This window comes from Trachinotus anak, unplaced genomic scaffold (genome assembly GCF_046630095.1).
Source record: "Trachinotus anak isolate AG129_WGS33_773 ecotype Australia unplaced genomic scaffold, CSIRO_AGI_Tana_v1 ptg000004l, whole genome shotgun sequence".
Taxonomy (NCBI): Eukaryota; Metazoa; Chordata; class Actinopteri; order Carangiformes; family Carangidae; genus Trachinotus; species Trachinotus anak.
This window is the reverse complement of record NW_027273855.1, coordinates 8,285,289-8,297,951: the sequence shown is the minus strand read 5'-3', so window position 1 is coordinate 8,297,951 and position 12,663 is coordinate 8,285,289. Positions and strand designations below refer to the sequence as shown.

Genomic DNA, 12,663 nt, shown 5'->3' with positions numbered 1-12,663 from the left:
TCACATCACTCTCCAGCAAGCTGCTCAAATTTTCCATGTTCAGTTTTTGGTTGTTTCTACTCTTGGTGTGGATGCTTCCTCAGTTGTCTCACCATTTGGAGAATATTGTGAGGACTTGCCCACTTTATCAGTTGGTCATATAGCTGAAGGTCATGGAGATCATTATGTCAGCTTAGATGGCCCAATTAGTCAATACATTAACGGCATTCAGGAGGAGGAGTCTCACAGGATCACATCTAGAAGACGCATTGAATCGAGTCCAACACATGAATTTGAAGTGAACTGTGGATCTGACAATCTTATGTCATCTACTGATATTCCTGAATATCAAGAGAATAGTTGCAATCTTTTCAACTCTGTTACTCCATCAGCTCCTGTAACTCCATCACCTGATGTTACTCCATCACCTCCTGCAACTCCATCACCTGATGTTACTCCATCAGCTCCTGTAACTCCATCCCCTGATGTTACTCCATCACCTCCTGCAACTCCATCACCTGATGTTACTCCATCACCTGATGTTACTTCATCACCTCCTGTAACTCCATCACCTGATGTTACTCCATCACCTTCTGTACTCCATCACCTGATGTTACTCCATCACCTCCTGTAACACTTCCTGATGAAATGTGGCGACTAATTATCAAGCACACCCTTGAAATGGATATGAGCATGTTGGGAACAATTAATAGGGTCTCTCCTCTCTTCAAGTACCTAGCCAGCTCTTTCTTAGCATGGATTTATATAAGAGATTCATTGTCTATCAGTCTGGGATTGAATTCAACAGAAGAATGCACAATAAGTATGATGAAGTTATACAAAGTATCTGGTCGCAACAGTGGTCTGACTCTAAGCCTGAAGAAACTCTTTGCCAAGCATTGTCATTGGATGAGAGCATGGCTTGTGCTCAAGCATCTGAGTTATGGGAGATACCAAGTCAGAGATATATACTGGAAGTAAAAGAGGCAAGTGAGTTCATATCTATGCTATATACAGAATTTTTTCAGAACATTCATATTGTATTACTTCTTTTTCAGGGAGACCACAAGAAGTGGTGGAGGCTTGGAGGGTGAAAGAAAGTTCAAATGTTCAACATAGTCATGATGAAGACATCAAGCACAAAATAGTTCGAAAATGGTGGCTCTAAAATGAGGTTGCTTTTCTGGATATAGGTTACTTTTGTTGCTTTTGTTTGTTGAAATTAACAAAACAAATACAAAATTGTTGCATTTGGAGTCCACTGCCAACCTATGTTCTAAGTTAAAAGTAAAGTGTTACTGCACTGTTTGAGCAGTACTATGTAGCATAATATTGCTGTTGATTATGTGAAAATGTTCTGAAAGCCACTAGGCACAAGTATATAGTTACATATACTGTAGTTTGAAATACAAAATAATCCATTCAAAAAAGATATAACAGCTGCAAGCAATGATGAAGGGGCAGTGGATGGCAGCAAGGCTGGTTGAGACCAGGTTTTTGTCTAAGCAGGTTTAATGAGAATGTGTATGAATGTGTATGAATGAATAAATGAATGAATGAATTTATGAATGAATGTTTTTGTTTTTTTGTTTTATTATTTTTTTTTACATTGTCCATTGTTAGCACTTTCAGATCATTTATTTGATGAAAAGTGCTTTACAAATCTAATAAATTATTGTTATTGTTATTATTAATGTCAATAAGAGTTTAAGTTTAACACCAGGATACTCAAAGATCAGACATGAATCTTAGTGCAAAGAATAATCATACTTTCATCAGGTAAATATGTCTACTTTCTTACCCTTTTACAATTTGGATCTAAAAGCTGCCATAGACAATATAGCTATATTACTATTGTTAAAGACAATAATAGTAATATAGCTGCAAGCAGCAATGAAGGGGTCAAGCGACAATAGGCCAGAGTAGCCATGGCAACAAGATAGAACTACGTCAGCACTTTAAACAAGTTTCACATGTGAAAATGGATAATGTGATTTTAACAACTTTCAAAATGGCAGCAAAATTCTGCTGTTTCGTTTAGAAACTGTATGTGGAGGTCTGACAGTATAAGCAGACATTTAAAGTATAATAAGTATAAAAAGTAAATACGTTTAAAATCCACACATGTGAAGAGAAAGCAGTTTAAACACAGCACCCCCCGAGGTCAAAGGTCACACTTTTTTGTGGTATCCCCAGGATGATGTCATGAATCTATGGACCATGTTTTGCAGCCATGCTGTCGTATTTGGTTGGCCGTCACAGCCAAGCTGTTTTTAAATTTGAGAAGAATCTGTTTGACACATTTGTTCAGCTTGGTCTGAAGATCATACGCTAAGGTTCATTAAGATTGGACAGAATATGTGTCCCCCTAGAGGTCAAAGGTCACCAGATGTTTTGGGTGTCCCCAGGATGATGTCATGAGTCTATATACCAAGTTTGGTTGAGATATGTTAAAGGGTTGCTGACAAATGGGCTTACTTCCTGTTTGGAGACCTCAATGTCGAGTTTGATTGGCTGTCACGGCTAAGCGCCTTTGAATTTGAAGAAGATGCTGAATGCATTTGTGTGTCATGGTCTGAATATCACCTGGGTGACGTTTCAAGAAGATTAGACAAAATTTGTGACAAGAGAGGCCTTTTAAAGGTTTTCGATCAAATCAAAGATGGCGGAAATCCAATATGGCGGAAAGAGACATTAAGGATGCGTTTACCTCGGCTTGGCCCGACGGCTCCAGTGATACATTGTTTGTGAAAAACGGATGAACGGGTCAAAGTTAACCATTCATGCATGTCCAACTTTGACCTGTTGGTGGCGCTCTGGAGCTTGTGTTGCTTACACAGAAATATAACCTTGAACACACCACTTGAAACCAAGTAATGGGTAATGGTTATTACATTATTGGAGTATTATTACATTATCAGGTCCCTTGAAATGAAGGCTAACCTGATAATGTAATAACCTCCTGTTCATGTAATACTTTATTACATTATTGATTAACAGTGTATTACATTATTGGGAAGTTATTACATTATCAGGTTTTATTACATTTTCAATCCACTCAAGTGAAATTTTTTATTACATTCAATTCAATTCAATTCAATTCAATTTTATTTGTATAGCGCCAAATCATAATATACATTATCTCAAGGCACTTTACAGGGTAAGGTCAAGACCTTACTTTGTTAAAGAGAAAAACCCAACAGTTCCCACAAAGAGCAAGCACTTGGCGACAGGGGGGAGGAAAAACTCCCTTTTAACAGGAAGAAACCTCCAACAGAACTGGGCTCAGGGTGGGCGGCCGTCTGCCTCGACCGGTTGGGTTTAGGAGAAGATAAAAAGAGGGGGTGGGGGGAGGAGAGAGGAGAGAAGAGAGAGAGAGAGAGAGAGAGAGAGAGAGAGACCAGGAACAGCTGTGTAGGTAATGGTGTTATCAATAATAATGACAGGTAACAGTGGTTAATAGTAAAGATGAGTAGTGGTGGATCTGGATCCTGCTGCTCCCGAGGCAGAGATACCTGCAGAATGAGGACAGAGAGAGGGAGAGAGAGGAGAAACAGGAATGTTCAGAATTTCCTTATTTTCTGTTTTCAAAGGTGGGGATTTTTTATGTCCATATTGACAGTTTAAGTATCATCTCTAGCCTCAAACATTATTGGGGTTATTACATTATCGGGGATTTATTACATTATCGGGTTCTACAAAGTGCTAACAAGCAAATTATTAAACTAGTTATAAACCATTCTCTAAATCCTTTATAAGGGTAGTCTTATTGTAAAGTGGTACCAATATTTTTTATATATGTACATATACACATTTTTACTGTGGGTATTTCATATATGTTGTAAACTTTTATCTTCATATATCCAGAGGATGTTGATAGGTGAAATATACAGTAACATCACTCTTGATAGAGGATGATGTAATGTCAGATATTACATTGCTGTATGGGTAACTGCAGCCTGTCGTGACTATGCCCATCTTTGGCTCTGAGTACTAACCTTACTGGTTCCTACTAATGGTGAAAATCTTAAATGGGTTGCAATGATGTGGTTTCATTAGTTTTTTTTGTTTGTTTGTTTGTTTTTAAAAAGGCTCTGTAAAAACAAAAACTGTGTAGTTTTTTTTAGTCAAACAAAAAAACAGGAGAAAATAGTGCATCTGTTGGGGACTATTTAAAGCTGTGGATATATATACATTTTGTGTTTCCAGCAGTAAAATGGAATTCGCTAAAATTAAACTACAGTGTTTTTGTGTTCATGATAACACTGATGGGTTTTTAACAATTGAGGATATACACTCACCAGTCACTTTATTAGGTACACCTTGCTAGTACTGGGTTTGGACCCCCTTTTAACTTAAGAAATGTCTTAATTCTCCGTGGCATAGATTCAACAGGGTCCTGGAAACATTCCTGAGAGATTCTGGTCCATATTGACATGACAGCATCACACAGTTGTTGCAGATTTGTCGGCTGCACATCCATGATGCGAATCTCCCGTTCCACCACATCCCAAAGGTTGGATTAGATTGAGATCGGGTGACTGTGGAGGCCATTTGAAGACAGTGAACTCATTGTCATGTTCAAGAAACCAGTTTGAGATGATTTGAGCTTTGTGACATGACATGTAATCCTGCTGGATGCAGCCATCAGAGGATGGGTGGACATGGTCAGCAACAATACTCAGATAGGCTGAACAATGGTCAGTTGGTACTAAGGGACCCAAAGTGTGCCAAGAAAATATCCCCCACATCATTACACCACCACCAGCAGCCTGAACCGTTGATACCATGCAGGATGGATCCATGCTTTCATGTTGTTGATGCCAAATTCTGACCCCACCATCACAATCGAGACTCATCAGACCAACGTTTTTCCAATCTTCTATTGTCCAATTTTGGTTAGCTCGTGTGAAATCAAGCCTCAGTTTCCTCTTCTTAGTTGACAAGAGTGGCACCTGGTGTGGTCTTCTGCTGCTGTAGCCCATCTACTTCAAGGTTTGACGCATTGCACGTTCAGAGATGCTGTTCTGCATACCTTGGTTGTAACAAGTGGTTATTTGAGTTACTGTTGCCTTCCTATCAGCTTTAAGCAGTCTGGCCATACTCTTCAGACCTCTGGCATCAACAAGGCATTTTTGGCCAGAGGACTGCCGCTCACTGGATATTTTCTTTTTTTCAGACCATTCTCTGTAAACCCTAGAGATGGTTGTGTGGGAAAATCCCAGTAGATTAGCAGTTTCTGAAATATTCAGACCAGCCCTTTTGGCACCAACAACCATGCCACATTCAAAGTCACTTACATCACCTTTCTTCCCCATTCTGATACTCGGTTTAACTTCAGCAGGTTGTCTTGACCATGTCTACATGCCTAAATGCATTGAGTTGCTACCATGTGATTGGACGATAAGATATTTGGTTTAATGAGCAGTTGAACAGGTGTACCTAATAAAGTGGCCGCACATACTTGTTCGTGGGATCAATTTACTGTTGGGTTTGGTCCTTTCAGGGGATTTGTTGACAATAAGAAAAATATACATATTAACCAGCCTTATCTATAAGAACACCTTTGCAATAAGGGGAATGAAGAAGTACAAGATGTATCTCATTTAACTGTACCATAAGTTCCTATTGCTTAAATGATGAAGGCCTGACCTTTGGTGTCAGCTAATGAAAACCATGAGTCCTGCTGTTTGAGGATGAAATTTTTGGACCTGTGAGTGGGGGAAATGGCAACAAAACATTTTAATTTCTGTTTTCCATACCAAATATTCTTAACTTAAATGGAATGGATGAATCGGGATGTGACTGAATCTGTTTGCATAAATGAAGAGACAGATCAATCTACTGTGTATGTGTAAAAATGTTTATAGGATATAATGTCTTACTTCCTATTATTTTTGTCCTTATTTCCTTTCATTTTGTTCTTGTTCTCCCTGCTCTCTCTCCCACTCTTGCTTGCCCCACTCACCTCTCTTAGGACACTTGCACCCAGGCGTACCTCTCCCTGCGCTCCCATTCCCACCTCCTGGTTACCCTCTTCTCGCTCATGCTGCTGACTGGCATCCCTGAACTGAGTGCTGCAGAGGACATGCGTTACCTGCGGGAGGCGCTGCAGGAGGAGCAGGGGGAGGCAGAGGCTAAAGAGCATTTCCTCCAGCAAATCTCTGTGTGTGAGCAGCTGGGCTGGACTGTGCAGGCCAACTGGTGGATCCACATGGTGGCAGGCATCAAGTAGAGTGTTTCAGTTCTATTGTGCTTCAGTTCTGAAGAAGGTGGTTGTTCACATGTCTGCATGTAATATTGATTTTTTTTTTCCTCACTAGTGCACAGAGGACTTTTAATGGGCATTATAACACAGAAAATTAAATATAGATAAGATTACTAAATAAAATGTTTTTTTCAGTTTAGTTTGTCTAACTCTGATAGATCATTAGATCCAGTTGCCAAAGTCTTGTATTTTGTGATAGCATTTACTGTTACCTAATTCTGCTATTTATAAAACTTTTACATAGAAATTTCCTGTCAGGTTTTTGTCCACCACATTCACACCCTGGAATTAAAATAACAGTCAAAATATTCTCACAATAATGTACATACACAGGGGAGAGGAAAAGTAAGTTATCAACAGCCTGCCAGTTTCCTTCATTAACTTAGTTTGACAATAAGAGTTTAACATTAATAGTGAAATAGTTGTGAGGTCCAGTTATTGTTATATTTGGACTGAATTAACATTTCTTTGTTAACTGAAAAAATCTGTGATGGCACAAATAAATAAAAACCAAAATTTTATAATCAAAAAGAAAGTTTTTATAAAGCATCATGTTGTTGGTCACAGATATGAATCAATCAGCTCTGCAGTGATGACTGGTGATTCTGCAAGCCGGGCTTATCTCGAGCAAGCCTGCTACTCTATTTGTTTGTATTATTAATTTGTATTATTAATCATTTATTTCTTTTCAAAATGCATTAATATTTCCCAGTGTAGCCTATTATATTTCATGTTAATTCTTTTTCCCGCAGTGTGTGTACTTATGAGATCTATACTAGATCTACTGGAGTTAACCATAGCTGATCTCTTTTGCTGACAGTACTTAATTAGTGTTCATATTCTTTGTTGTATCAAAGAAAAAACCTGTCTTTTCTTTTTCTGCAAGTATAGACCTTGTGATCACAGACAAACTCTCATTTTGATGCAATTCATATCACAAGGATAGAAGGAGGGGGGTTGTGAAATACATTACAGCAGAAAGAGGAGAGGAGGAAAAAGAGTTTTCTTCCACCTGTTTCCTGTCTTTTATTGCTATATTGTCTACCTCTTAAGAACTCTTTTACTTTTCATATCCTCTTGTTTCACCCTCTCTTTGCGCCCTTTACCTTGTCTCAGGTTAGCATTTTGTGTAGTAGTGGATAAGACCTAAGGGGCTAAGTGGATAAGATTACTCACAATGATCAAGTTATTTACATATGGTAAGTTTATGCTGTCTCTATCTCTAAGAGGCCCACTTGTGTGCTTTGAGTGACACTTACTTTCAGCAAAATACCCAAGCAAATTCTCAAGAGGTGGCAAGGTTTTGTGATTTTTTGTAAGTTCTTTTATTATTGTACACCTGGATTGACACTTTTATGTGTTATGTTTATATATTTAAATCAGGAGAGATCAATAAGAGGGAAATTTAAGTAAATTGAAATTTATTGTTGAAGGAATATACTTTGGCGCTTTGACCCTTGCAGGAAGTGGATCACCATGTATCACCGTAAATCTATTTTTTGGACATCTCCTCTTTCCTCCTCTCATTTTCCTTGGGATTAAATTGTTATGTATTACTCCCTACATCCCTTGGCCACATCCAGATATAACGTAGTTTATTTTTTTATTATTATGATTTTTTTAAATAGATGATTTATTTACAATCATTAACTCAAAAGAAACGCCAACGGAAAACGGACTTCTTCAGAAGAAAGAGGCCGATCTGCCTGCAACGGAGATAAAACAAAGTGTTAAATTAGAACCAAGACCCATGTTAAGCTCAAGTTACAAACTCTACCGAACACGGTTTAACAGCACACACAGCACTCAAAGATGCCGAATGGCCCACTGGAACCGACTGGGCTTCCTGTCCCCACTTTTATACCTTCCACTGATTGAGATGGGAAGCAGCTGTGCAACTTTTAGTACTCCACTGGAGGAGTGGTGACACCATACATCAAAAGATGATTGCCTTTTACACGTATAGATATGGGGGAACATTAGCATTTCCCAGTCCCCTGGCAAATGTAAGTCAGAGACTGTTCTCCTGTGAAAAATGAGCGGACAGGTTGTACATCAGGTTATTATGACCCATAGTCATAGACGCTGAAACCGTGGGTGCATCTGGATGCGAGTACTTTTTAAAATCAAGTATTTTTAAGTATTTCTAACATCAAGTACTGTCATGGTTTACATTGACAGACACTTTATTTAAAACCTAAAGACAAAAACTAATGTGAAATACATATTTCTCATTTATTTATTTATATTTATTATTATTTATATATATATATTTATATTTATATGTATTTATTATAAGTTCTCTCGCACATTTTATCTCACCAACTCCATTTCTGATTCTGGCTGGGGCCAGTTCAACCTTTGCCTCATTTTAACAGAAGTGTAATGAAAATGTTTATTAAGTGGAGATGTATGCATCACTAGTTGTTATCAGCTATATAGACCTAATAACTACAGTGCATCCAGAAAGTATTCACAGTGCTTCACTTTTTCCACATTTTGTTATGTTACAGCCTTATTCCAAAATGGATTTTTTACCTCAAAATTCTACACACAATACCCCATAATGACAAAGTGAAAAAAGTTTGCTTAAAAATTTTTACAAATATATTAAAAATAAAAAACAAAAAAGATGTACATAAGTACATAAGTATTCACAGCCTTTGCTCAATACTTTGTTGAAGTGCCTTATCAGCAATTACAGCCTCAAGTCTTTTTGAGTATGATGCTACAAGCTTGGCACACCTATTTTTGGGCTGTTTCTCCCATTCTTCTTTGCAGAACCTCTCCAGCTCCCTCAGGTTGGATGGGGAGCGTCGGTGCACAGCCATTTTCAGACCTCTCCAGAAATGTTCAATTGGGTTCAAGTCTGGGCTCTGGCTAGGCCACTCAAGGACATTCACAGAATTGTCCCGAAGCCACTCCTTTGTTATCTTGGCTGTGTGCTTAGGGTCGTTGTCCTGTTGGAAGATGAACTTTCAACCCAGTCCGAGGTCCAGAGTGCTCTGGAGCAGGTTATCATCAAGGATGTCTCTGTACATTGCTGCATTCATCTTTCCCTCGATCCTGACTAGTCTCCCAGTTCCTGCTGCCGAAAAACATCCCCACAGCATGATGCTGCCACCACCATGCTTCACTGTAGGGATGGCATTGGCCAGGTGATGAGCAGTGCCTGGTTTCCCTCCAGACATGACGCTTGGTATTCAGGCCAAAGAGTTCAATCTTTGTTTCATCAAACCAGAGAATTTTGTTTCTCATGGTCTGAGAGTTCTTCAGGTGCCCTTTGGCAAACTCCAGGTGGGCTGTCATATGCCTTTTACTGAGGAGTGGCTTCCGTGTGGCCACTCTACCTTACAGGCCTGATTGGTGGAGTGCTGCAGAAATGGTTGGCCTTCTGGATGGCTCTCCTGTCTCCACAGAGCAACGCTAGAGTACTGTCAGAGTGACCATCGGGTTCTTGGTCACCTCCCTGACTAAGGCCCTTCTGCTCTGATCGCTCTAGGAAGAGTCCTGGTGGTTCCAAACTTCTTCCATTTATGGATGATGGAGGCCACTGTGCTCATTGGGACCTTCAATGCTGCAGGAATTTTTCTGTAACCATCCCCAGATCTGTGTCTCGATAAAATCCTGTCTCGGAGATCTACAGATAATTCCTTGGACAATAGCTTGGTTTGTGCTCTGACATGCACTGTCAACTATATAGACAGGTGTGTGCCTTTCCAAATCATGTCCAATCAACTGAATTTACCACAGGTGGACTCCAATCAAGTTGTAGAAACATCTGAAGGATGATCAGTGGAAACAGGATGCATCTGGGCTCAATTTTGAGTGTCATTGCAAAGGCTGTGAATACTTGTACATGTGATTTTTTGGTTTTTTATTGCAAAAATTTCAAGCAAACTTTTTTCACTTTGTCATTATGGGGTATTGTGTGTAGAATTTTGAGGTAAAAAATGAATTTAATCCATTTTGGAATAAGGCTGTAACATAACAGAATGTGGAAAAAGTGAAGTGCTGTGAATACTTTCCGGATGCACTGTATGAGGGTACGTAGCTGAGCCATCAAACTATTTACCCGCTGCAATGCAACATATGGCCTGTTTAGAGGAGCTAATCATAAACAAACTGAATCTCCGCCATCAGCCGGTAATATGTGACAAACAAGACCAGGCCTATTCAACTAGAAGACAGCGCGCCAACTCCAGCCCGTCATTCAAGTCCAACTGGCCCGCCAATCAATTATTTAATTACAAATAAATAAAATTTAAAACCTAAAAAAAAAAAATGAAATACTGATATTTTTGCCACAATAAATCCTCTAAACCAGAGGTTTTGCTCTTGTTAGCCTACTAAAGAAATTAAGAAAATAAATTTCCTATTTATTATTGTGACATAAAAGTTCTCACAACTCTCTTTCTCATTAAGACATTTGTCTATGATGAATTTTCACTGTTCCTAACACAGAAGAGGGGGCTGGGGGGTTCGTGATGTGGGGGCGGCTGGCAAACTACTGCACAGTCAAAATACTGTCAAAAAAAGTTCTGTAGTAAATCATTGGGTATTACATTTGTTTTACATTCCCATCAGTACTAAATCAGTCTATAATAGTCATTTGTTCAACAATGCTTTTGAAGTTTGCTATTCCAGAATGTTAATTGAATACATTGTGAGGAAATAAAGCATTGCTAATTCTGTTCTTAATAGTTTTTTTCTCTCATACAAAATAACAGAAAGTAACAATAAGAGTGCCATTAAAGTACCAGATCAGTAAGCAGTATCAGTAAAAGTAGTAGTGCCAAGTGGCAGCCCACCATGATGTCACCCACTGGTTTGTGAACTGTCATTTTGAAGCCTCAAGTTTGTAATTTGGTTATCGGCACCTTGGCTTTTTTAAACCAGAAGAAACCATATTTGGACGAAAAGGTGGAGTTGAGGAGAAGTGAGTGGTGGATCTGACCTACTCTGTACTCTATCCTAATTGTGAGGCAGGTCACTGTGTGTGGTACAGTCTCACAATCACACAGTAGCCCGTCCTAATGAATACCCTTCTTTATCAACTATTTTCCTCTAAATGGGACCATAATTTAAAAAACGAAAATCATGTTCATGGCCAAAGTTAAGCTATTCTTTACAAAATGGTCCCACTGATTGTAATATCTCCTTCACCTTCATTCCTGTTATAATCTCAGAAGGACCAGTTTTAGTCAAACACACGGAGTGTGATTTAAGTCTACTGCGGCCAATACAGAGACTCACTGAATCATCTAATATCAAAATTGAATTGTTTAATACACAATCTCTTACAAACAAATCCTGCCTCATACATGAACACATTCTGGATAAGTGTTTGGACTTTATGTGCCTTCCAGAAACTTGGCATCTACCAGATGTTTTTCCTGTCCTAAATGAGACCTGTCCTCCTGGCTATCGCTACCTCCAGAAAGCAGAGGTATGGTGGTGGTCTGGCTGTCATCTACCGCAATGACCTGGATTTGTCTCCTCTGCCTCTGCCTGAGCTATCTTCTTTTGAATGCCTAGCATTTAAATGTAAACCTCCTTTTCCTATAAAGATTCTTCTTATCTACGGGCCACCCAAACCTAACCCGTCCTTCATCTCTGAGATTTACAACCTTCTCTCAACATTTTGTACAACTTCTGCCAATATTATACTACTTGGAGATATGAACATCCATATAAATACCCTCTCCTGCCGTTTTGCGGCTGAATTTCTCCACCTATTGGATTGCTTTGATCTCAGACAACTAGTTGATGTCCCCACACACACTAAGGGGCATATTTTCGACCTGGTCATCACTGACTCTGCCCCACTTAACAATCTAACTGAGTCTGGGTGTGTCTGATCACAAGGTCATGTCCATGGAACTGTTATTTTTGGCTCCTCTCATTAAGCCCAAATGTCAAATTTGCTTTAGAAAACTGAAAAACATTAACCTGGAAACCACCAGTCAACCTCCAGCATCTCCTTTGTACAGACTTCTCATCAGCTACTGATGAGGTGGACTTTTACAATAAAAGTTTGAGCAGCATTTTGGATTTCCATGCTCCTGTTAAAACCAGAACAGTCACCTTCTCCCGCTCAGCACCCTGGTTGAAAAAAAAAAAAAATTTGACTCAATCCATTCTGTTCTTTCTGGTTCTCCCACTCTACCCAGCCTGACTGCATATTTACAGCTAGAGGTCTCCCAGCCCTTAAACTGTTACCAAGGATACCACCAGGAAAATGAAACCCACCACCTTTGCCCTGGACCCCTTTCCTACAGTTCTAATGAAAGCAAATATTCTTGTAATAGGTCCTCTGATCACCACTGTAGTAAACCTCTCCCTCCAGGCTGGCTATGTCCCATCCACTCTGAAAACCGCCATAATCAGACCACATCTCAAGAAACCCACTCTTG

The 12,663-nt window shown here is 39.2% G+C and overlaps 1 protein-coding gene across 10 annotated transcripts in view; it reads left to right on the top strand.

The window, feature by feature from the left end:
- The window catches only part of LOC139620243 (phosphatidylinositol 4,5-bisphosphate 3-kinase catalytic subunit gamma isoform), a 33,311-nt gene extending 20,872 nt beyond the window's left edge, over positions 1–12,439 (top strand). For 3 of the 10 annotated variants that reach the window (XM_071475579.1, XM_071475580.1, XM_071475578.1), the window contains exon 13: positions 5,957–12,439. In XM_071475579.1, the coding sequence (XP_071331680.1) occupies positions 5,957–6,214 (258 nt within the window). In that variant the 3' untranslated portion in view covers positions 6,215–12,439. The other 7 variants (XM_071475587.1, XM_071475586.1, XM_071475584.1 and 4 more) reach the window with 4 other exon arrangements.
- The last annotated feature ends 224 nt before the right edge of the window (positions 12,440–12,663 follow it).